Here is a 24,302-nt window from a genome sequence, read left to right as displayed (position 1 = left end):
CCTCTGCCTCAGGCCATGATCCCAGGGTCCTGGGATTTAGCCCCACATTCGGCTCCCAGCTCAGCGGTGAGCCTGCTTCCCCCTCTCACTCTCTGCCTGCCTCTCTGCCTACTTGTGATCTCTGTCTGTCAAATAAATAAATAAAGTCTTTTAAAAATATTTTTTTTCTTCCTTTTGGCTTCCATAACATTGTTTTAATTTTTATTACAGGCCGCCTTAACCTTAGATTTTAGTTAGTAATTACATAGGTCTTTATAATGATAGGTTCCCTAAGAGGGCAGGGACCCTATGTTATCCGCATCTGTAGTTCCAGAACCTTGCACATGGAAAGCCTTCAATAAATATTTTTTAAGCAAAGGCTGGGGTTTGACCATAGATAGTTCAGATGCAGAATCTCATTCATTCGATCACAGCCCACTAAACCGTGGCCCTTGCCTGGAACGTGGAAGTTAGGCCTAATTAATGTTTGTTGTTGTTATTAGGCCTAATTAAGAAAAGGAAGGGCAGCACATTTATTGGGAAATGAGACCTTTAGGTGGGCCCATTTCTCATAGACACACACACACATGCGCAAACACACACCTTCTTCTCAGGAGAAATTAGAACTTGGGAGCTGACTCTCCAGCAAGCTGGGAGATACGGTAAACTAACCAGGGAAGGAGTAGGACTCCCGGTAATCACTGGGACCCAAGCTCTTGGCTAGACTCAGGACACTGCTCCGCAAAGCCAGGCAACAAATCAGCTGTCTCTCCTGGCTCAGAGGGCCCTCCTTCCTCATTCCCATGGTCTTCAGGCAGTGGGCAGAGGCAATGGAGGGGCTGGGGGATACAGTTACGCAAGTTTTGGGTGGGGAAAGGAAGCTCATACTCTTTGGCAGCCTTCTCTCTGGACTTCTGAGGCAGCTGAGCCTCTTGGGCAGTGAAAGGAGATTGCAGCCCTTGACCTAGGCCTCGCTCAAGCCTTGTGCCTGCAAAAGAAAGGTTTGTCAGGCTATTGCTCTACCCAGGAAGAGAGAACATCCTGGCTCCTCCCCACTGTGCTGGGGCCTGGCCTCAACTTACCAGGAATGGTGTTCTCTAAAAGGAAGCCCAAGAATCCTGCCAGGAAGATGGGCTCTGTAAGCACCGAGCGCAGTAACACATCCAAGGGACTCCAGCCTATAGAGGGTTGGGGCCAGGCAGGAAGGGAACTCTGATCCTGTGCAGGGTCAATGAGTCTTATATTCCTAGATCTAAGTCTACGTCTTGGGCTGAGGACAGGTCTTTCTGAACTGTTATCCCATCTTCCTTCACCTTTGTCCCACTATTCTCTATTTCCCCCACCTAGGCCCTTCTCACAAGTTCCCAGTCCATCATCCTGTATTCTGAGTACCCACATGCCCTCCAGATAGATCCAGAAAGTTAGGTATTAGAAGTCCCAGCCATTGGGGTGCTGAGGTGGTTCAGTTGTTTAAGCGGCCGACTCTTAGTTTCAGCTCAAGTCATGATCTCAGGGTCCTGGGATCAAGCCCTCATCAGGCTCCCTGCTCAGTGGGGAGTCTGCTTGAAGAATCTCTCTCTTTTTCTCTCCCCCCCTCTGCCCCTCCCCCCACTGGCAACCTCTTTCTCTAACTGAAAAAAAAATCTTTAAAATAAATAAATGGATAAATAAAAGCCCTAATCTTACTTTCTGCTTTTTTTTTTTTTAAGATTGTATTTATTTAAGAGAAAGATCTCACACAAGCAGGCAGAGAGGCAGAGGGAGAGGAAGAAACAGACTTGCTGCTGAGCAGGGAGCCCAATGTGGGGCTCGATCCCAGGGTACTGGGACTGGGACTTGAGCCAAAGGCAGACACTTAACCAACTGAGCCACCCAGGAGCCCCTTACTTCCCAATTCTTACCTTCTATGCTCTAGCCTGGTTTTCTGAACCTCAGTACTACTGACATTTGGGACCAGATAATTCTTTGTTTGAGGGGGCCTGTCCTGTGCCTTGTGGGATATTTAGCAGAACCCCTCTAGCCACTAAATACCAATAACAATCCCCTCTTCTGTTTGTAAGAACCAAAAATGTCTCTGGATATTGCTGAGTATTCCCTGTGGGGCAAAATCCTCCTCAATTGAGTGCCACTGCTATTGGCTAGACTGCACTAACCAACTGAGGTATTTGCTGCTCCCCGGAAATACCCTAGGTCTTCCTACTTCTAAGTCGTTGTTTATGATGGTTCCCCACCGGAAATGAGCTTCCTCTCACTAAATATGTTCAAGTCAAACCAGCTCAATGTTACTTTCTCCATAGAATTTAAGTTGGATCATCTCAAACAGAAACTATCTCTTTTGCTGCCGAGCAACCCAGCTCCTTATCTGAACCGTTCCTGCTATGTCTGTACATGTCTTCTCTCTTTCACTGGACTGCAACATCTGGAGGCACCTTGTTTCCTAAGAGGGTAGTCTGATGCTCAATAAATGTTTGTTAAACGAATGGATGAACTATTTACGCCAAAGCCCAGAAAAGGGTGTGGGACCTGGAGTCTGGAGAGCTCCAAGCCTCCAGTTCTTGTTTCCCAATCCCGTCCAACTCCCCTTCCCAGCCCTCTCCTTTCTCCCACCTGTACTCAGTAGGACCGGGGCCTCTCGAAGCCATCTTGGCAGCAGCAGGGCCATGAAGATGGAAAAGCCAACAATGAAGACATTCCGCCCAGAGTCAATATCAGCCAGGTGGAAGCTGGAGAATCCAGCAGACAGAACCACGGCCTGGGTCACCCCAAGCACCCCACCTGTCTCGTAAGGAAGTAGTTAAGGAGGTTAGGAAGGGCTAGAATAGCAGAGAGGATTGCAGGGTGGGGCAGGTGGTGATGGAGATGGACGACCAAAAGGCTCATTTTCCAATGATGCCAGAAGCCCGGTCAAGAGATCAACATGTTGGGGGTGGGGGGGATGAGGGCAGCTGACACACACAGCTATCAATATGTCAGGGGATGCTGTTCAGAAAGAGAGGTGGCCAGCCACACCCAGCCAGTTGGGCTGTCCTGGGAGCAGGGTCAGTGCTGGTTCAATACCAGGCCTGCTGATACATCCACTCACCAAGCACAGGCAGTGGGATGGCGGTGAGGAGCTGGGCCAGCCTCGGGGAGAGCCCAAGCCCCACGCAGAACAGTCCCACCAAGTATACCACTCTTCGAGAGCCAGCCTAGGTGAAGAAGAGATGCCAGAAAACACCACCTCTTCCTCGACTCTCCAAGGGTTTTACCCAGCTGGCGCATTCTCATCATTTGGAACCCAACTCAAACATGACCCTCCCAAGAAGCACTCTACCTGAAGGCTTCTCCTTTTCTCAACCGCTATCCCACTACTACCCTGCTTTGCTTTCTTTTTCTTTTTAAAATATTTTAAACTTTTAAATGCTTTGTTTTCTTGATAGGACATATCACTCTAGAATTATCTTACTTTTTTCCTTTTTTTAAAAGATTTTATGTATTTATTTGTCATAAAGAGAGAGAAAGAGAGTACAAGCAGGGGGAGCAGCGGGCAGAGAGAGAAGCAGACTTTTTGCTGAACAGGGAGCCTGATGCTGGACTCAGTCCCAGGACCCTGGGACCAAGACCTGAGCTGAAGACAGACGCTTAACCAGGATAGGGAGCCACCCAGGCATGCCTATCTTACTTTGTTCCTTAAATTGTCTGCCTCTCCCCCTCTGAAGTGCCCAAGAGATCAGGGACTTTATATGACTCCCAGCCTGGGTACAGTGCCTGAGGCACAGAAGGAATTTGGTGATGACTTAGTGTCTTCCACCCACTCCTAGCCCCTTACCACTTCTAGGCACCTCCCTAAATGAGATCATTGATATGGAGTTCCTGACAGAACGCTGGACACAGATGGCAACCAGTCAGTGTGAGTTTCCTCCCCTCGCCCCCACCTCCAGCTCCCCCGCCCCCACCCACCCCCACACCCCCACCCACATACCTGGATAAGACTCACTGTGCCCACGTTGGGGAAGCTGGAGGCAGTGCCCATAGGGCTCCCCAACAGCCCAGCCAGCACGCTGCCCAGACCCTCCAGGCTCAGCCCGCGACTGCAGGCATGTGGAGGTGGGGATGGCAACTGTAGCAGTCGGCCACACAGGGCATAGCAGCCCAGGGAGCTGGCAGAGGCTGCCAAAGCCATGGAGATTCCCGCAGCCAGAGCCCTGGGTGTCAGCAAGGGCCAGTCCCACTCAGCTGGGGAGGGAAAGAGAGCCACCTTGGGGCCAGACTCAAGTCTGGAGCATCCCCCTGCCTCCAAAGCTCTGTGCCACAAGAATCCTCGAGAGCCCATTATTTTTTAAGATAATGTCAGGACAAAACCAACAAACTCAGGATAAAGACTCATCCCTTTGCCATGGTCTACAAAGCTTCATCGCTCACGGCACTCTGCTTCACTTCCTTCACTCCAGATACGCTGGCCTTGTTTCAGGCCCTTGTACTTGCTGTGTGGCTGGCTACCACAGGGCCTTTGCATGGGCTCTTCTCCCTACCTAGAATGCTCTTCTCCCTTGCCTTCACCCTGTTGGCTGCTATTCATCTCTCACATCTCAGCTCAAAGATCACTTCCTCAAGAATATTTTTCCTGATCTGTCCGATAAAGTCAGATTCTCCATTATAAGCTATCATTACACAACATACCTCCCCACTGTGACACGTACCACATGCAATTTCACACTTGCTTGGATGACTAAGTAGTATCTGCATCCCCCAGCAGACAGAGCTTCATAAGTATAGGTACTGTGTCTGTTATATTCATCACCATGTGCCCTATCATCTGTCCAGCACAAAATCAGCAATCAACAGACATGTATCAAGTTGACAAATGAATGGCATTTGTGCACAATGCCTCAAAAGCAATATTTATACATAGGTCGCTGACCCAAATGCCTGTGGAGGGTGGTGGTAACAAATGAATAAATTGGGCAATTGGGTATCAATAGGGAGTGGTGGGCTTATAGATGTCTCTTAACACACAACAAAACACCTGTGACGAGGGGCCAGCACTGCTCCTCGGACTGGCAACTCCTCTCCCCTGCGTGTTTTGAGAAAACACAGGATTTAACTCAAATGAAATTCACTCAATCACGAGTCCGAAGAAATATACCCTTTATTGGAGTCAGAGAGTGAAGGACGAAGAGGAAACCTACCTGGGTGAGGCAGCCAGACCCATGGCACCTCAAGGGAAGCAGACAGCTCCAGGGGGATGACGTGCAGACCCAGAAGGGCGGAAATGATCCACACACAGGCCGCCGGCATCAGCACCTGAGCGGCAAGACTGAGACAGGAAAGAGCCCCTCCACCCAGAACCTTCCAAGCCAGCCTTGAGGGGCAGGCAGAAGCCAAAGATATAGCAGGCTTAGTAAGCGTTCTATGCCAGTCCTTCTCTCATCAACTGGCCCTCCCCCAGACCACCACATACCGAGAGGAGCCGGAAGATGGGAATGGGAGCTTGAGGGGAAGAGTTTGAAGCTGGCCTCCAGCGGCAGGGGGGTAACTGGCAGGAGGCCAGGTGCTGAGAACAGACCACCACGAGCAGGATAAGCCTAGGAGAGAGAAGGAGCTTCAGGAGCAAGAGGAAGCAAGTATCCTGTTGGGGGGAGGGCGGTATTGGAGGTAGGAAAGGTAGAATTCCCTTAAAGGGGCCCCAGTGAAGAGAGGAAGGTGGATACCTTGGTGGGGGAGTAGGGGTCAGTGGGAGACCAAATGAATCCAGAAAAAGCTCAGGATTCTAAATCCATGAAGGATCGGCCCTGCTCAGACAGCTGCTGAGTTGGGGAGGAGGGCCAGCTGCTCTGCCCACCCCCAGGCCCGCACAACCCACTGGCCACCACCCCATGCCGTCAGGAATTACGTACAGTAAGGCCAGGCCCCAGTGAGTAGAGCAGAAGAGGGCCACCTCCCTGTGGGCAGAGAAGCCTGCCACCATCAGGCTGGGAGCCAGCACCAGAGGTCCACAGTGGGGGAACAAGTGGCCAGGCCCCCCCAACAGCCCCAGGGTGCCTTGGAGCAGCCCGGATACCACCACAGCCCCAGACACCTGGAGGAGTCAAGAAAAGCACAAAGAGGAAGCATTCTGCTCAGTGGAGCTGACCTCAGCCTGGACTACTACTACTTCTTTTTTTTTAATTTAAATGCAATTAGCCAACATATAGTATATCATTAGTTTTCAATGTCCTGTTCATTGATTCATTAATTGCATATAACACCCATGGCCCATCCCATCATGGTCCCTCCTCCTTAATGCCCATCCCCTAGTTACCCCAGCCCCCAACCCCCCACCCACCACCCCTCCTGAAACCCTCAGTTTGTTTCCCAGAGTCAAGAGTCTCTCATGGTTTGTTTCTTCCCATTCAGTTTTCCCTCTATTCCACTATGGTCCTCCGTGCTATTTCTTATATTCCACATATGAATTAAACCATATTATCTTTCTCGGCTTGACTTATTTCACTTAGCAGAATCCCCTCGAGTTCCATCCACATCAATGTAAATGGTAGATATTGGTCCTTTCTGATGTCAACCTGGACTTCTTATTGAATTCCAAATTCCAGATGTGGGTCCCTGCCTCAGCTCCTTCCCCCAGACCATCTCAGGCCCCACCAACTGGAAACTAGAACCTCCTCCATCTTGGCAACGCACGGGCAGCCCTCCTCTTCCCCACCCCGAGGCACTTACCTCTCTGAGAGAAGTGTTCCAGAGCCCCAGGCCATGGCAGCCAGACCCCCGACACAGGCGCAGCACAAGGGAGGCTGGGAAAAGTGGGGGGCATGGAGAGGAGAGAATAAGTGGGACAGAACCCCAGTATTCCGCCATCCTAGCTGGGGCTCGGCACAGCTCCAAGACTCCAGAGCCTAGCCGTTCCCCTCACTGCCCACTCTCCATCCTGCACCCACCTACACCTGGAGGCTCCGACTGGCAGCCCCACCCCACCCTCACCCCTTGCCCTTGCTCTGTGCTCACAGTTTCCAGGTGTCTGGATGGCCAGAGGTAGCTTCTGGCTGGTCAGCACCAGAGCAGGGACAAGGAACTCTAAGGATGGAGCCTGGACAAGAGGGAGCCTGTAGGAACAGCAGCCCTGGCAGGTCTAGCAAAGCATGGCAGCTCAAAGAACTTCTCAGGCCTCTCCTACACTCACACAAGTACACACACACCTACACACACACACACACACACACACACACACACACACACACACACACGCCCCCTTCTCTCCAGGGAGTTCCCCTCACCTGCTGCCTATCCAGACTTGCAGGGTGGTGGACACACCACAGGAAAAGAGGCTGGAGGCCAAGAGCTGGGCAGGGGAGTACGAGAGTTCTCCGGGGGGGAGACTTGGAAGCAGGAGCAGGTGGGAGGCCCAGAGCAGAGAAGCCAGGACCAAGATATGCTGCAGGGGGAGGAATGGGAAGGGTGGTCTTCAGAAAAGGGTTAGAAATACCTATTTCCGGAGGGTTTCTCATGCCACTCCTACTCCCCACCAAGTGCCTCTTCAGTCAGAACCAGCTCTTGCACTTCTGCGCCTACCTGCAGAGCCAGAAGACAGCTGAGGCCCCAGGGAGGAGGCCCACACTGAGAGGCCCAAGGGTGAGAGGAGGGATTTTGTACATCAGGCGGTGGTGGCGGCAGCAGCGGCGGCAGCAGCAGGGGAACCGGGGCATTCTGGAGGCCCATGGACTGGAGTTGGGTGGGATGGGGGGATGATCGGCTCATGCTGCCCTGCTTGCTGCTTGTCTTGGCTGCCCTGGGCCAGAGTTAAGTAGAGAGTGTAAGAGGTCAGAGTTTGGATGAAGTTAGCTGCCTGGAGTGGGGAGGGGGTGAAAGGGTCAGTGAAGCGGAGCAAAGGGATGAGGGATTTGGGGCAGGACAGGTCCTTTCACCTTTGCCCAGCTCTTGTACAAATTCCATCACCCATTAACTGGGGAGCCACGTTCTGGACCCCTCCCCCCAAGAATCTCCATCTCAATCCAAGCTCTGCAAAGCAGGATAAGGCGGGGGGAGGGAGGGAAGAAGACTTATAAAATATTCTGGGGAGGTTTTTCACTGGAGGCTTTTTTCACTGGAAACCCTGAAATTTGCAGTGATTTGGAAAGATCACTGCTACCCCAGTTTTCAAGCTTTCCGGGGCCCAGCCCCCAGGGCTGCCTGGGAAGGAAATGCATGAGTAATATCCTTCCACGGTGCATGGCAACAGTGACCACAACTCCAGACCATTTCCACCCCCAACAGGAAGGAGAAATGAAGGTGATTGATTGTAGGTATTTCCTATGTGAAAGCGGGGGACCCAGCTGAACAAGAAGGCGATGGTATCCACTGCCCACCCGCTATGTACCATCAACCTGGATGCAGCAGCTATGACGCCAACTGATATTGCTTTCCTGGCCACTGGTGTACCACAAGCTGCGCCATGGCGGGTGACCTGATGTTCCAAAATCATGATCTGGTTCTTGGCAAAGTGCTGCACAAAGCAAAGTCCGGTTTTCATTTACATGTAGGTACATTCCTGGCAAATGGAGTCTTTCTCAAAATGTGCAAAAACAATTTGGTGTTTACGTGTTAAAAAGGTCTGGGTTCAGATAAACAGGCTTTTCATATATGTGAGGTCCTGGGGCAGGGGGTGGTTCAAAAGTTGTCTTGGGAATTCTTTGTAAGGGAGGGGCCTGAAGTTTTCCAGGCTGCTCAGCTGAATGTAGGTTACATCCCTTCAGATGTTTACCTCCATCAAAAAAATGCTCCATGTTTCGAGGTAGTTCCCCTAACGGGCAGTACTACCTGTCCCGGACACCCTGTCCAAGGGCCAGAAAGGTTTTCCTTCTTCCAAGGATAACCCAGCCTTGGACTTCTCTTAAGAACACCAACTACCACCATGCATCCAAACAGACCGGAAGTCAGGATAGAGAGAGGTGTCCTTGGAGCTTCCCAAGGACGCTTCCCTAGACCTCTCAGGATCCACCACGATAGGGGACCCCCAGAACTTGTGACAGACAGGGCCCACCTCAGGCATGGCAGAGTCACCGTCTGTGCCCCACAGCACCCAAGTCAAGCAGCACTAGGGGCCCCAGGGTGCTGGGAGCTGGGTTGAGGGTTAATTTTGAAATGGGAGTCTAATCATTGAATAACAAGGAAGTTTGTTGTTTTTTTTTAAGATTTTTATTTATTTATTTGACAGAGATCACAAGTAGGCAGAGAGGCAGGCAGAGAGAGAGGAGGAAGCAGGCTCCCCACGGAGCAGAGAGCCCAATGTGGGGCTCGATTCCAGGACTCTGGGATCATGACCTGAGCAGAAGGCAGAGGCTTTAACCCACTGAGCCACCCAGGCACCCCCCCCCCCTTTTTAAGATTTATTTGGGAGAGAGAGCGAGCACGCAGGCACACACATTTGAGTCAGGGGAGGGCAGAAGTAGAGGGAGAGAGAATCTCAAGCAGATTCCCCACTGAGCATGGAGCCCGATGTGGGGCTCAATCTCATAAACCTGAGGTCATGACCCTAGCCAGACCAAGAGTAGACTGCCAACCCACTGAGCCACCCAGGCGTCTCTCAAACAGGGAAGTTCTAAAATGGGTTTCTGGGGGCACCTGGGTTAAGCCGCTGCCTTCGGCTCGGGTCATGATCTCAGGGTCCTGGGATCGAGTCCTGAGCAGGGAGCCTGCTTCCCTCTCTCTCTCTCTGCCTGCCTCTCTGTCTACTGTGATCTCTCTCTGTCAAATAAATAAATAAAATCTTTAAAAATAAATAAATAAATAAATAAATAAATAAATAAATAAAATAAAATGGGTTTCTGGAAGAATGAATTGCAAGATGACGGGCTCAGGAAGTAGAAAAGCTCAGAATCCAGATATGGGGTGGGGGGAGGAGGGATTCTTCCAGGGCTGCCGCAGAATTAAGAATCCAGGCCATGCAACTGACACTGTTTATTGAAACCTCAGTTCTACAAAAGCGTGAAAAACCCAGATACAAAGCAGTGGCCAGAGTGGCCTGTGAAAAGAACACCCAGAAGAAGAACGGGAAGAGAGTGAAGGCCAGGAGCAAAGTAGTAAGAAGAGGCTGGAAGACAAAAGGGTGAGGCTGAAGATGTCAGTAGTCCCTGGTTCCTTTAGGCCACATCCAGGGAATGGGTGTGGAGAGGGTTTCCCACCTCCCCCTGCCTTCCCTTGGCAGATCCCACCTTGGCCCTATCCGTCCCTGGCTCTCCTGCTTCAGGGACATCACACAGGCCGCCAGTCAACATCCCCTCCGTCCCTCACCCCACTTTCCCCTTCCTTCCTAGGGAACTCAACAGCAAGTCTAGAACCCAGGGAGGTAGAAAGATGGGGGCTTCTCTGGCTGGTTGTGACATGGCCCTGGTCACCAAGCCAAAGCTTCCCCTGGTACCCTCACCACCCTGGGCAAACAGCCAGCCGCTGAGGTCTAGGAGAGTGAGCGACCTTCAGTCTTTCTGCCCCACAACCCCTTAAGCTTCATCACCTAGAAGGACAGGGACCAGCCGAGGACCCAGAGAGGCGGAGAGGATCTAAATCAAGCTTTGCCCCTCCAGGTTCTCAAGGACTCCCAGATCCTCTTAATGTATTCCCTGGAGGCCTGCCTAGCCTGGGAAAATGAAAGACTTGAGACGGGCTAGTTCCATGACACTGAAGAGGGAACACTGCTGGGGCTGAGGGAGCAGCGGGGGCACTGGGCTCCAGGGCCAGGGTGGAGCCAGGCCATGGGAGTGGTACCCAGCTTTGGGGGGCCCAGTGGGAACTGTACGGTTCACGTGGTGGCAGGCATGGCAGCTTGGGGAGTCTCTCTGCAGCTTCCGGCAAAGGGGACAATTCTGGAGAAGAGTGGGAGGGGAAGGCGGGTCTGGGGGAGGCACTGATGGAGGAGTCAGTGAGGTCAGGAGACTGCCCCACAGTGAACGCAGCCCTGCGTCACCTTCTTGGCCACTGGAGATGTTAATAGGACATGGCAGGCACTGCGGCACGGAAGAAGGTGTGCAGGGTTCCAAGAGGCTCCTGGAGGCCAATCCAAGATCTGGAGGGCCTGGTGAAGGGCTGCAGGACAGGCCCAAGGACTGGTGAATTACGGCCACTGAGGCCACTGCCAAGGCCACACTGCTCACATACGCCATGGCCAACAGGCAGGACAGCTGCGGGAAAGTAAGAAGAGTCAGTACCCAAACACCCTTCCCCAAAACCCACTCTGTCTTTAATGCGCCCACCCCTTAGCTTGTCTACTCAAGTCAGAGCTCTCTTTCACCATATACTCTCAAACCCCATCTCCTGAGGCCTTCGGCACTTGCTCATCCCGCCCTACACACCAGCCCACACCCGGCCCCTGTCCTTTCCAACCCTCCTCACCTTTGCCAGGCGCTGGCAGAGGGAGCCCAGGGCCAACTGCCAGGCCGGCTGCTCCAGCAGCACACACAGGTCTGTGTAGGTGTACCAGCCCCGCCGCCGCCCCTGCTGCGCAGCCACACTGTGGGCAGGGGAGCAAGACAGAGGTCATCTACACCCCTTCCACAGCCCTCGGTGGTGGCCTCATTCCCCTGGGCAGCCACCAGGACACGCAGGGCAACCTGTTACACGTGCACATTCCTAGTCTACCTGTCGATCCAGGAGCTGAGCACGACACTGAGATCTGTATTTTAAATAAGCGCCTCCCACCATTCCCAAGGTGATTACAAAGAGGGCAGACAGGTTTACGAACCACTACCTTGGGCACTCCTCTTTCCTGTCTCCCCCCTCCCCCTCCAGTTACACAGACCACCCCCACCGTCGACTTATGATTGAGGTCTAACCCCTCAAATCCCTTGAGCCCCCCTGCCCAACTCTAGAACCTACCAGCTCTCCAGCCAGCTCAGCACCTCAAAGATCTCCCGAGGGTCAGTGTAGAGATGCCAGTCCTACAGGGAGGAAGACAAGGGCACCAAGCAAGCTTCAGCGATGAGCCACTGTCACTTAACAACCAGGACCACGGCACCAGCTACAAGCACTGCTCCCGCAGACACTGACTTGGCACTTCCCATGTGCTACACTGTTCCGAGAGCTTTTATATATTAACTCATTTAACACCACATTATCTGGTTTCACAGAACATCCTCCATTAAGGGAAAAGAGAGAAAATAATCCTAAGATTGGGCTGTAGGTAGCTCAGAGTCAGGAGGCAGAAGAAGTCTGGATACAAATAATCAGAACCCCATGAGATAAGCTCTGACTCAGAATGTAACATGTAGGGCCTGAGGAACTGGGGGGCGGCGGCTGCTCCATTTTTGGCCTCACCATGCCAGGAACCTCCAAAGGCTGTGGCTGGTCCAGAAGGGTGGGAAGGGAAGCCACTAATAAGGAAAGACACAAGGAGAAGAGGCAAAAAGAGAAACAAAGAAACTACAGAACACTGACAGAGAAAAGCAGAGGATGAAAGGAACATAAGATGAGCTCAGAGGAACTGAGTGAGAGACAGAATGGCCACTCACCATGGCACTCAGGAAGCCCCGCTCCAGGGCGTTGAGAGTGGGCACGGCCACACCCCCTGCAGCTCCCCATTCATCGTTGAATACCTCCTCCTCCTCCCCTTCGTCATAGAGGTACTTACTGGCCACCATCTGCAAAGGAACCAGAAGTGGAGTGGGAAGAGCTGGCGCCCAGCTCCCGGCTCACCAGGGAGATGAAGGGGAGGGGGCGTCCTACCATGGAGATCAGAAACAAGTCAGAAGATGACACGTGCTGTAGGTAGTCGGGGTTTCGGTGCCGGAGCCGCTCAATGTACACCAAGGCAAGCATCATAGCACATGGGGAGATGCACGCCTCCCTGCGTGATGGAAAAGATCCCTAATTAACCCGAACAGTCTTTCCACTCTCACCACTCAGGATGCGCATCCCTGGGTCTTTACATCTTCTCTTTAGACATAACCATTTCCCTCTCTTTAAGACCCAAACACTCTCATCATGTCCCCCTCAATTCTAGGCTCACCGGGACACATGAGCTACGTATTTCTTCTGCAGTCGGCGAATTGGGCTGGGGGCCGCCTTCTGGAGCAGTTCCACAGCAATGTCTGCAGGAGGCAGAAGGAAGCCAGAGTAGGAAAACAACTCCTCCCTTACCACCCTGCCTCCCAGCACACCCAGTTTCCACTGCTATCAGCAGAAAAGTCTGATCTGTATGATCTGAGCCTCAGAGACAGGACCACAGTAACAACGTAGACCAAATTCTCCCATGCTGAGACAAAAGGCCCATTTCAGCTCCTTCCAGCAAGGAGGCTTATTTCTGGATCACCTGAAGAAATCACCTAGATTTGTCTTTTGCCCCACTCATCTGAGAAATAAACACCCTGTGAATTTGGGATACATATGTGTGTCTCATATACAAATCAAGAATGATATAAATTTGTAAGACAGCACTGTTTTCTACTCATCTAGACTGAAAAAAATGTGACTGGAAAGCCAGTCCTTATAACAGGTACCAGTAAGTTAGCAGTGGCCACACGGTGTAGCTCATGGGGTACACACCTGCCCATTTTGGTGACTGCTGACAACCCCATCTTCAGGCTTCTCACTTGTCCAATCACGCAACACTAACCTGCCACGGGGCTGGAGAGTTCCTCCAAGCTGCAGTCAGCTTCCCAGTCCCAGCCATAGTACAGTCTCCTTCGGATCCGAGCACTCAGTTTCTGGTGCCCGGGGAGGAACTGAAACGGCAGGTGCTGGAGCGTGAAAGCCAGGCAAGGCAACAATAGAGATCCTGGCTCAGGGTGAAGTGGGGTGCGGGGCAGCAGGCTCACCCCACTGCTAGCGGGGCCCACGCCCTAACCCGCCCCGTTGTCCGGGTTATATGCCAAGGGTAGCCTATCACAAATGGCAGAGGGGAGGGCAGGAATCCTCCGCCACTGACTGCTCCACAGGAGAGGTACTCCGTGCAAGTCCCCGGCTGGCTAACCCTATCTCCATTCCTATACCCCGCGCTCTCCCTCGGGGCCCAAGGAGCCGGGGCCTCGAGTAGGCAAGGCTCGAGCGGCTGCCGCCTGGCTTCCGGACCCAGCGGTCAGGCGAGGTGGCAGCCCCACACGGGTACCCAGGCGAGCGCCCGGGGTCCGAGCTCAAGTACCGACAGGCCGCGGAGGGGGCGGGCCGCCCTCTCACCGTGAAGTCCTGGAAGCCGGTGAGGGAGAAGGTGCCTTCTTCGTCCAGCAGGAGCCCGGCCAGGTCCATCGCGCCGCCACTCGCCGCCCTACGAACGTGGAAGGGGACGCGTGGTGAGGGAGCCGCCGAGCCCTCGCCTGCCCGCCGTCCTCCCCAGCGCAGAACGCCGCCCTTGGCCAGCGCAGCCCCTGGTCCTCGCGCCGGCGGCGGCAGGCGGGGCCGGGCTGGCGGGCGCCTCTTCCTGTTCCGCCCCGGGCGGGGCTCCCGGCTCCGAGATCCGGGCTCCGGTTGCGGGCCTGGGGGGCTCGGGGCGCTCACCTTACCCAGTGCGGAGTAGACCCGGCTGCCAGGCGTGTGCAGCTAGAATACCGCGCCGCGCGTCGGTCTCGCGTTTACTAGCCGCAGGGGTGTCGCGGGAGACTCGGCGCCCGGCACTTCCTGCCCCCACGCTGGGCCCAGCCGCCAGCCCCGACCCCCACGGAGGAGCCGGGCTCGCCTTCCTCCTGGTCGCCCCGAGCCCGGGAGAGTCCCAGAGCTAAGCCCCTCGTCTGGGTAATAGGAACAATTCCCGGAGAACCATGCGAGGATGAACAAGCCCGAATGACCCTTTCGTAGCAATGCAGATAATTAATGTGAATAAAACCAAAATGCAGGATGAGTAGCTGCTGAGTGTTTTGAAAAATATACACACTCAGAACAATGTACATACAAAACATCGGAAAGAATACAGAAAAAAACAGTGGGTGCACTGTGGTCAAGGTGGCAGAGAAACTTTGCTGTATACCTTCCTTTCACTAGCTTGAATTCTACACCCAATTACGTATTTTGTGGGGTTACTGCAGAAATTAAATGATCACAAGGGATCATAAAGCACCTGGTACGTTGTGAGCCTCAATAAATGGTATTATGCTCCCTCAAATAAACATCTAAAGAGGATTCTATTTTTAAACTCACCCCGCAACCCCGATCTCCCGTTTGAGCAAGGGATTGGAAAGAGTTCCAATACGCGCTAGCAGTAAAGTTTACAGAAGGCGATGAGGAGGAAACAAGTTTTTGAAGTAGGTGAAGCTGTTTTTGAGTCGGTCGAGTCACGCGCCGGTGTTTGTTTATCCGCTGAGGGGAGGGAACTGGGAGGACCAGTAAATCAAGGGCTGAGTAATGGGACAGCCGCCGCCCTTCCCGAGCAGAAGCAGATCCCACCCGCGACACTAGGCATTTGGAAGCCCACTTCCTGCCCCTTCGGTCGGCATCACATCGGGAGTATCGACTCTCTAGGCGCCTGCCTATACAGGGAGAAGAAAACGGGCCACAGTGCGGAAACGCGGAGATAAAGTCCTTCGGGCCCCACGGACGAGGGTGCCTTAACAACCAGACGGAGACTCCCGACTCCAGCAGCCACAACACGCACCCGCGCAGAAGCAGGCGCCCGGATAACCTCCAACGCGCAGGCGCGGGCCTCCCTATCCCGGCGGTTAGGGTGCGTCACGTGACGGGATCCGCCGTCCGCCGTCACGTGACGGGCCTTGGCGGCCTCGGCTGCGCACTCCGCGGCGTGCGCCCCCTTCCGCCTGACGCGCCCCCGGCGGCGGCCGCGCAGCCCTGGCTCCTCGCGGGCTCGGGCGGCGGCTGCGACGGGGCCATGGCGAGCGGCGGTGGCGGTGGTAACACCGGCGCGGGTGGAGGCCCGGGGTTGGGCCTGAGCCTCGGCCTGGGCCTGGGTCTGAGCCTAGGCATGGGAGAGGCCACCGGCGAGGCGGAGGAGGAGGCGGCCACGGCCGAGGCGGTGGGCCGCCTGGCCACGACGCTGTGGCTGCGGCTCCGCGGCTGGGAGGCGGTGCTGGCGGCAGCGCAGCGGCTGCTGGTGTGGGAGAAACCGCTGCACAGCCTGGTCACAGCGGCCGCTCTCAACGGCCTCTTCTGGTAACGGCCGCGGAGGAGGAGGGGGCGGGGCCGGGCAGCGCGGGCGAGCGGGGGCGGGAGGGGCCCGGGGCACCATTCACGGTCCCAGGGTTGACACCTGCCCCGGTGGAATGACCCCCTTCCCCCGGCTGTTGTCCGTCGGGGTTGCCCCAGTCCTCTGTCTCGGGTTTCGAGTTAGGCCTGGAGGTTCGCGTTCCCCCATCAATGGGCGCTTTTCCGCCTTTGGCGATGGATGCGTGAGTCTCTCACCCACTCACCGCCGAGGTGCCTGTTTCTTCCTAAGGTTGCTGTCTTCGTCGTCTCTCCGGCCCTTCTTCCTACTCAGCGTCTCACTTTTGGCCTATTTTCTGCTGGATCTCTGGCAGCCTCGCTTCTTCCCTGACATCTCAGGTGAGTGTTAACTTCATTCAGCAAGCCCCGTCGTGCACTTGCTTTGTGCCTGACCCCGCTGGGTGGGCTGAAAGGGGAGGGAAAATGGACAGCAGGCAGTCAGCTCCCAGGCACCACCACTTCCCCAGTCCCGAAATGGAGAATTTCCCTCTTCCCTCTCAAATCAGTGTTAAGTGAGTGTAGTAGTTAAAGAGTGTGGACTGTAGAGCCACATTACCTGGGTTTTGTTGCTTCTGCCATTTGCCATGCATGTGACCTTGTAAGAATCACTCAATTTCTGTTAACCTCAGACTGTTTCTGTTAACAGTTTTCTCTTTTATGAAACAAGGAGGATAAAATTTACTAAGCAAGGAGGTGAAGACTGAATGAGTCAATACTGTTATGTTTGTGGTAGAGTTTTGCATGTTTTGGGGATCACGGGAGTATTAGGTTCTGTTTTGTTATTGTTATCTGTGGGTCTACTAAATAGGTGTTCTAGGAGCAATTAGATGTCGGGCTGTGTGAGCTGCTTGGGATGTAAACATGAATAAAACGTGTTTGGAAAGAGTGAAGTTTGGAGTGCTTGATTGGCTCAGTTGGTAGAGCGTGGGACTCTTGATCTTGGGGTTTTAAGTTTGGGCCCCATGTTGAATATAAAGGTTACTTAAAAATAAAATATTTGAAGAGAAGAATGGAGTTTAAAGAAAGAAACGGGCGCCTGGGTGGCTGTGGGTTAAGCCTCTGCCTTCGGCTCAGGTCATGATCTCAGGGTCCTGGGATCAAGCCCCGCATCGGGCTCTCTGCTCAGCAGGGAGCCTGATTCCTCCTCTCTCGCTCTGGCTGCCTCTCTGCCTACTTGTGATCTGTGTCTGTCAAATAAATAAATAAAATCTTTTTTTAAAAAATCCTTAAAAAAAAAAATAAAAAGGAAACAGATATACAAGTACAAACAACCATAACGATGCAATTTTTCTGCAACTGCCATCTGAAGAAAGTGCTCTGGGTATACAGAGTAGGGGCAGCTATTCCTTCCCCGGGGAGTGTCTCCCAGAGCCCTACCACTCAACTAGTTCCTTCCTCTCTTTATAGCGTCATCTCCAGAGGAGCCACACTCTGACAGGTGAGTGCAGGCCACCTCTTAAAGACAAATACCCAAACCTTATCTTGCTTTGGTGCCAGTGTCACCACGGTGCACAGCAGCTTCTGCAGGCACAGACCCCAGTGTAGCAAATGGACCGGCGACAAGTTTGGTCCTGGGTTCCTGTTTATGTGTTTGGGTACCTGCTCCTTTACGGGGCAGAGGGTTGGAAACTCTTGGTTTTGCTTCCCCAAGATCAGAACAGCCTCCCTTTGGGAGGTGGGGTTGTCCGCTCGTTCAGAGTGAAGAACTCATTGGCATTCTCAGAGGGATTTGAGTGCCTAGGAAGCTGGTGTCTGAGGCCTCCAGGGGTCATGTCATGTCTCCCCAGTGAGGGTGCGGGGTCAGGCGCCCGGCCGCACCTGCTGAGTGTGCCCGAGTTGTGCAGATACCTGGCTGAGAGCTGGCTCACCTTCCAGATTCACCTGCAGGAGCTGCTGCAGTACAAGAGGCAGAATCCAGCTCAGGTAATCTCCACGCCCTAGAACAGTTTCCTGCACTGTGGGGAAATAGAGGCGGGTGGGAGGCGGGGAGGGGTAATGTGAAATCCCTGGCTAGACACTGAAGGAAGAGGGCTGGAGCCTTTCTGAGGCAGCCTTCCCCGGTGGTAGCTTGGTGCAGAAGTAGTCTCATTTCAGGGAAGACGTGTTTGATGTGCTTACACTGTTTCTGGTCAGGGCAGAACAGTTTGCATTATAGGTGTTTGGTGATGTCTAGTGTAAACTTCTTGAACTGGTGGTCTTCGGCATCCTCTTGACTAGACTGGATGCTTGCATCCTGAGAAGGCATACACCCCTCCTTCTATCAGCTGAGCAGCAGTTTCTTGCCCAGATAAGTGAGGCATATTCCTTTTAGACCCTCTGCTCTTCTCTGCAGTTCTGTGCTCGAGTTTGTTCTGGCTGTGCTGTGCTGGCTGTGCTGGGACACTATGTTCCGGGGATTATGATTTCCTACATTATCTGTAAGTAGGGTTTAACCCCTGCCTTTCTTGAAGCCCTCTTCTCCTCTCTTACTGGACTGAATCAAAGAGACTGACTGACTCTAAGGGAGGGTGGTGCTCTCTCTCTGTTTGGTTATCCATTTACGGAGATCTCCAGGGGGTGCTGGTGTGTTAGTAATAGCGCAAGAGTAGTCTGGGGAGGAGAGTAGTAGATGTGGAGGGAGGAGGTTGGTACAGCCTCCAGAAAGCCTTCGGCCTTTTCTTTTTGGGAACCGATTAAATGGGGCCCTTATGAAATAGATTTCAGGAGCTCTAAGTGAACCCTCTGCCCCCTAGTGCTGAGCATCCTGTTGTGGCCCCTGGTGGTTTATCATGAGCTGATCCAGAGGATGTACACCCGCCTGGAGCCCCTGCTCATGCAGTTGGACTATAGCATGAAGGCAGAAGCTGACGCCCTGCATCACAAACACGATAAGAAGAGTAAGGGGCTCCCATACCCAGGAGGGGTCCTGCAAGGGGGGCATTGGGGGCATGGCTCATGAAATGTCCTGGAACTTACTTTCCAGTTTCTGGGCTGTGTTCATCCCCCACCACTGTCTCTGCTTGGTCACTGACCTGCTGTTCTTGTTTCTCTAGAGCGGCAGGGGAAGAACGCACCCCCCGGAGGTGATGAGCCGCTGGCAGAGACAGAGAGCGAAAGTGAAGCGGAACTGGCCGGCTTCTCCCCGGTGGTGAGGTCCAAGGGAGATGGGATATCAAATAGAAGGTTGGAGGAGAATCTGCATTGGAGCAGCTTCTCCTCAAGGGGGTGGGAGTCGGTGGGGGGTGGTGCTTTTGAAAAATTCTGTCTTTTATCTTCTCACCTGTTGTGTCATTCGGGTTCTCCTGCAGGTGGATGTGAAGAAAACAGCATTGGCTTTGGCCATTACAGACTCAGAGCTGTCAGACGAGGAGGCTTCTATCTTGGAGAGTGGTGGCTTCTCTGTATCCCGGGCCACAACTCCACAGCTAACTGATGTCTCCGAGGGTATGAGAAGCCCTTTGCCCCTCCAATCTTCCTGTTCTTTGTTGTGGTTATTGGCTGTGCTCTCTGGTTGTCACCCCCATAAATGATTTTTTTCTGGGAACTGATCCTCTAATGTGACTTAAAGCTTCTGAAAGACTTTAAGATCCAAGGCCTGGTCCAGTATTCCATGTCCTGAGTCTCCTCCTTGAACTAATTGCCTTTTGGGATGGTTCAGAACAGCAGGCCCATCCACCCATTCCTGACCCTTTGTGTCTGGCACAGATTTGGACCAGCAGAGCCTGCCGAGTGAGCCAGAGGAGGCCCTAAGCCGGGAGCTGGGGGAAGGAGAGGAGACAGAGCCAGCCCCTCCTGCTGAAGACCTGCTGGGGCTCCCTCAGGCCCTTTCAAGGCAAGATCTGGACTCGGAGGAGGAGGAGGAAGATGTAGTAGCCGAGGAAACCTTGCTTCGGCTCTCATCCCCCCTTCACTTTGTGAACACGCACTTCAATGGGGCGGGCTCTCCCACAGATGGGGCGAAGCTCTCCCCTGGAGGACCCGTGGAGACACTGAGCCCGGAGGCAGTGAGTGGTGACCTCACCACTGCACCGAGCACCCTGTCACCCTTACTTTGCCTTGCTGAAAGTGACCCGGTCCCCTCCCCCTCAGTGCTCCCACCTCTTCCCCAGGACTTGCCCCAGCCCCTTCCTGCCCCTGAGGAAGAGGAGGCACTCACCACTGAGGACTTCGAATTGCTGGATCAGGGGGAGCTGGAACAGCTGAATGCTGAGCTGGGCTTGGGGCCAGAAACACCCTCAGAGGCCCCTGATGCTCCACCCCCTGCATCCCTAGGGCCCGACACCCTGTCTCTGGTACAGTCAGACCAAGAGGCTCAGGCCGTGGCAGAGCCATGAGCCGTGGGGGAAGGAGTTGCAGGCACAGTAGGGTTTCCTGGCTAGGGGCGTCACTGTTTCCTCTTCCCTGCTCTAGGGAGAGGTCATGTGTGGGGAAGCTGGCTGTCAGATGGTAGCCAGTCCACCCTCTGCCTGCCTGCCTGCCTGCCTGCCTGCTGTCCCAGGCCTGGTATGGTGCCCGTGCCTGGGACTGGTTTTAAGTTTGTAAATAATTTTACACTTGGGTTAGTGGATGTGAACAGGGCTAGGGAAGTCCTTCCCACAGCCTGCACTTGCCTCCCTGCCTCATCTCTCTTCTCATTCCACTATGCTTCAAGCCCTGGTGGTCTGTCCCTTTCTTTTTTCCTCCTATCCTCAGGGACCTGTGCTGCTCTGTCCTCGTGTCCCACTGGTGGTTTAGTTTGGGCACTTTATCATTCTCTCCTGTCCCATGTTTCCCTCTGCTTTATTTCCTGGCTGTGTCCTGTCCTCAGCAGCTCAATCCCCACTCTTGGCCAGCTCCTCCTTCCCAGCAGGCCGTGGCTAAGCTTTTGGGAGGCCCCTGTCTGGGTGGTACAGACTAACACTGGGGTGGTGGGTCAGGCCAGTGGTGATGCGCTTAGGCCACTGTCACCCATGTCAGCTCCGCTGCGCCGGTGTCCTAGTTCAACATGGCCTTCCCTGATGAGGGGGGAGAGCAGGAGTCCTACAGCATGTGTGCCAGTGCTGCGTTAGTGAGCAGGAGCTCTGTCCTGTTGGGACAAAGGGCTTTCCTACTATCCTAGGAAGGAATAAAGAGACCGCTCTCTGGGGGCCATAGATGGTCCCAGTGTGACGGGACCCCCTGTTAGGGTCAGGAGGTGGACAGTAACATCTGTGTGGGTGTTGACTGGAAAAATAAAGTGTTGGTTGGCTAGAACTGCTGCCTGCCTGCCTGCCTGCCTACCTGCTTCCCTCCCTCCCTCACTGGGAGCTGCCTCCCACACTGCTCTGTTCCCCCCTCCTCACTGCTCCCGGTGTCCCCAACCCCCTTGCTCCTGGTGACAGACTTACCTTGGTGCAAAAAAAGGCCAGAAGCAAGCATTCCCCCAACAGCCTGAACTTGCCCCTAGTCCTCTTCCCTGACAGTGTGATACGTTTAGTGAGATTTAGCATGTGTGAATAAAGTATATGCAGGAGGAAACTGCCTTGTCTTCCCAGTCGGTAGAAATTGAAGGCTGCAACAGTTCTTTACAAGCCTGCCTACAACGTCCTCAGAAGTCCTTACCCATCCATGTGTTACCGATTCGCTCCCTTGGCATGATTTGTCTATCCTGGGGACCCAAACACATAGGACCTAATGCCCATATCAAAGCTGATTTGAGGCTGAGGTACACTGAAGGAATAATATCTTACACTAACTGAAGGCATAATATGTGCTCAGCACTCTTCTGATTGATGTTTTGTGGGTTTTTTGGTTTTTTGGTTTTTTTTTAAGAGTGCGCTAGGATGGCGGAGCTGGAGGGGGTGGGGGGCTGCAGGGACAGGGGGTGGAGGAAAGAATCTCAGGCTCACTGTTCTGAGCGCAGAGTCTGACGGCTGTATCTCAGGACCCTCCGACCATGACCTGAGCTGAAACCAAGAGTTGGACACTTAACCGACTGAGCCACCCAGGCAGCCCAGTGATTTATATTTAGTAAGTCATGTTTTTCCTCATAATCTTGAGATACGTACTATTTGTAACTCCATTTTACAGATGAGTTAACTTCCTGAAGGCCACAGTCCTAGTAAGTAATGGAGTCAGGATCTAGATGTCAAGCAGTTTGGCTCCAGCAGTCGTGCTGGAACAGGAAGCCCCTGTCAGTTGAAAGGGCACAAATGGGAAGATGTCCAAGGACTTGGGAGCCATAGAGAGCCAATCTACTATCTCAGCTTCATAGAGTGAACTTAGCAGTCCTTGCTCTTTGTGGGGAAGAACAATATTAGAGAAAACCCTGACCTGAGCAGAGGGCCTCTTCTGCCTTCATCTGGAGGGACTGTCTTGCTGCCTGACTTTGGGGGTTGACTTATATGCCGTGTCTCTCCTAAGTGTGTGGGGTCATTTTCCTTCTCTCTTATTTCACCTTTGCCTGGGAGATCATCTGTTAGAGTTGACTGAGGCCCTGTCCTCTGCCTCTAAGGAACATGAACTTTTAATCATCTGGAGGTTTCAGAAGGGAATAGGAAAACAGTTTTAGTCCACAAATAGGAAATTGAAGAAAAATAGAACCAACTGGCTGCCACACATCTCACCTTTAACCCATCTCCTTAAACTTACAGTCTGAAGATGAAGCCAGGAGTCTCAGTTGGATCAAAACATTCATCATAGATTAAGAGTTCCATGAGGGTCAAATCTGGACATTCACCTTGGTCTGGTGGTTCTTACATGTTTATCTACAGTTGTTTTTTTTTTTCATTAACAGGTGTCCTGGATATTTTCTGCCCCATGATGAAAGGGACAAGAAAACTTTTCCTATGAGTGAAAGAAAAATGAGCAGAAATGTGAAACCTATAATTTAGGCTAAACAAAAATCACCTGTAGAGTACAGGCTGGGGCAAGGAGTAGGTTACATTTACACTGGAGGGAAGGGCCATGCGCTCTAGTTACCTAGACATTCCGACAGCTAAAGGTGTAAGGTGGCTGGCCATAAACTAAATTTTAGGCTGCATTACTGGAAATCCCGTTTCCGAAGCAAGAGAGGTAATACTTGTATGTAGCGTGCCTTGCACAGGTTAGAATATTGCCAGGGACGGCTTGCTGGGCTCATGGACAAGCTGACAAATTACAGTGCGCTCAGAAAAGGATCATCAGAGATGAAGGTTCAACATGGTCCAATGGGGAACTGTGGAGGGAACAGAGAAGGTTCCAAGAAGGGGGAGCTGAGCTGAGTCACATTGGCTGCCTTCCTACTCTGAAGGGTGATCTATAGGACTTGAGAGGGCAGAAATGAAGTCTTCAAAAAGAATTTGATTAGTAGCAGTGCTGGGCAGATTTTGTTTTTCTGGTCAAGGGTTATTGCAGAACAGAGTACATGTACATGTGATCAAGGATTAACTGTTAATTTCATCACGGAAGGACTATCACCATATGGCTTTGCTTTCAATGGCTGACTTTAGTTTCCTTGGACTTCCTCCTCCTGCTTCCTTAAATGTTGGTGGTCACTGAGTGTGTCACTGGTTCATTTTGCTTCTCACTGCCTGGGCAATTTCTCATGTCCACCCATTCAGTTTCCACTCCCATGCTGATGACCTCTGCATCTTAGCTCAACTCCATGCCTGGAACTCCCAATGACGCACCTCACTTGAACATCCCATGGGTGCTTTCTTCCCCGCATACAGAAAACTCTTTCCACGCTGCCACCCCACTCCCTGAAACAGGCTTATTTTCTGTCTTGCTTGCTGGCACCCCCAACCACAAAGGGCTACTTCTCTCCCTAATTCCATATGCAATTACCAGTTGCAGCTAATTGGATGTCCTAGTTATTTCTTGATTCTGTCACTTGTACCACAGCCCTGAGTCACACCCTCCTCATCGCTTACCTGACATACTAGGACAATTTCCTTTTCCATACTCTTTTTTTTTTTTTAAAGATTGTATTTATTTATTTGACACAGAGAAAGAGACAGTGAGAGAGGGAATACAAGCAGGGGCAGTGGGAGAGGGAGAAGCAGGCTTCCCACTGAGCAGGGAGCCACATGTGGGGCTTAATCCCAGGACCCTGGGATCATAACTTGAGCCGAAGGCAGACGCTTAATGACTGAGCCACCCAGTCGCCCCCCTGCTCACACTCCTATCCACCATGGAAATTCATATCTCTAAATGTGACTAGATGATTTTAAAATACAAATTTGATGACCTTTCTGCTATTTAATATTGATCAAAGGCTCTCCTTCTACAAACTTTCATTC

At 52.9% G+C, this 24,302-nt stretch overlaps 4 protein-coding genes across 7 annotated transcripts in view; 1 reads left to right on the top strand and 3 right to left on the bottom strand.

The window, feature by feature from the left end:
- Positions 1–888, bottom strand: part of NHEJ1 (non-homologous end joining factor 1) — a 79,311-nt gene extending 78,423 nt beyond the window's left edge. The window contains exon 1 of the mRNA XM_082691555.1: positions 868–888. The gene's annotated coding sequence lies outside the window, so the exon portion shown is untranslated. The remainder of the gene's footprint in view (positions 1–867) is intronic.
- On the bottom strand, positions 155–8,450 carry SLC23A3 (solute carrier family 23 member 3). Its single transcript, XM_082691484.1, has 13 exons — positions 8,334–8,450; positions 7,522–7,738; positions 7,227–7,384; positions 6,958–7,055; positions 6,673–6,746; positions 5,856–6,037; positions 5,420–5,543; positions 5,148–5,262; positions 3,941–4,194; positions 3,062–3,167; positions 2,587–2,754; positions 1,062–1,157; positions 155–967 (listed from the first exon to the last, which is right to left on the bottom strand). The coding sequence occupies exons 1-13, from the start codon at positions 8,429–8,431 to the stop codon at positions 678–680; spliced, it is 1,980 nt and encodes a 659-aa protein (XP_082547610.1). The 5' UTR covers positions 8,432–8,450; the 3' UTR covers positions 155–677.
- A 1,441-nt stretch (positions 8,451–9,891) lies between these two features.
- On the bottom strand, positions 9,892–15,602 carry CNPPD1 (cyclin Pas1/PHO80 domain containing 1). Of its 4 annotated transcripts, none has more exons than XM_082691530.1 (9): positions 15,521–15,602; positions 14,113–14,200; positions 13,553–13,661; positions 12,947–13,028; positions 12,664–12,784; positions 12,450–12,578; positions 11,818–11,879; positions 11,335–11,452; positions 9,892–11,123 (listed from the first exon to the last, which is right to left on the bottom strand). In XM_082691530.1, exons 2-9 carry the CDS (start codon positions 14,179–14,181, stop codon positions 10,578–10,580), a joined length of 1,236 nt encoding a protein of 411 aa, XP_082547656.1. In that variant the 5' UTR covers positions 14,182–14,200; positions 15,521–15,602; the 3' UTR covers positions 9,892–10,577. The 4 variants fall into 4 exon arrangements, with proteins under 4 accessions (XP_082547656.1, XP_082547653.1, XP_082547654.1 ...); XM_082691527.1 differs by lacking the exon at positions 15,521–15,602 and adding an exon at positions 15,067–15,198; XM_082691528.1 differs by lacking the exon at positions 15,521–15,602 and adding an exon at positions 14,431–15,068.
- A 149-nt stretch (positions 15,603–15,751) lies between these two features.
- Positions 15,752–21,558, top strand: RETREG2 (reticulophagy regulator family member 2; the record flags this gene model as incomplete). The annotated part of the gene is made up of 9 exons (XM_082691487.1): positions 15,752–16,032; positions 16,316–16,422; positions 17,491–17,521; positions 17,871–18,006; positions 18,416–18,500; positions 18,816–18,959; positions 19,116–19,210; positions 19,371–19,506; positions 19,768–21,558. The coding sequence occupies 9 exons, from the start codon at positions 15,752–15,754 to the stop codon at positions 20,394–20,396; spliced, it is 1,644 nt and encodes a 547-aa protein (XP_082547613.1). The 3' UTR covers positions 20,397–21,558.
- Positions 21,559–24,302: the final 2,744 nt, after the last annotated feature.

This window comes from Mustela nivalis (assembly GCF_964662115.1).
Source record: "Mustela nivalis genome assembly, chromosome: 11".
Classification (NCBI taxonomy): Eukaryota; Metazoa; Chordata; class Mammalia; order Carnivora; family Mustelidae; genus Mustela; species Mustela nivalis.
This window is presented reverse-complemented; position numbering and strand designations above follow the sequence as displayed.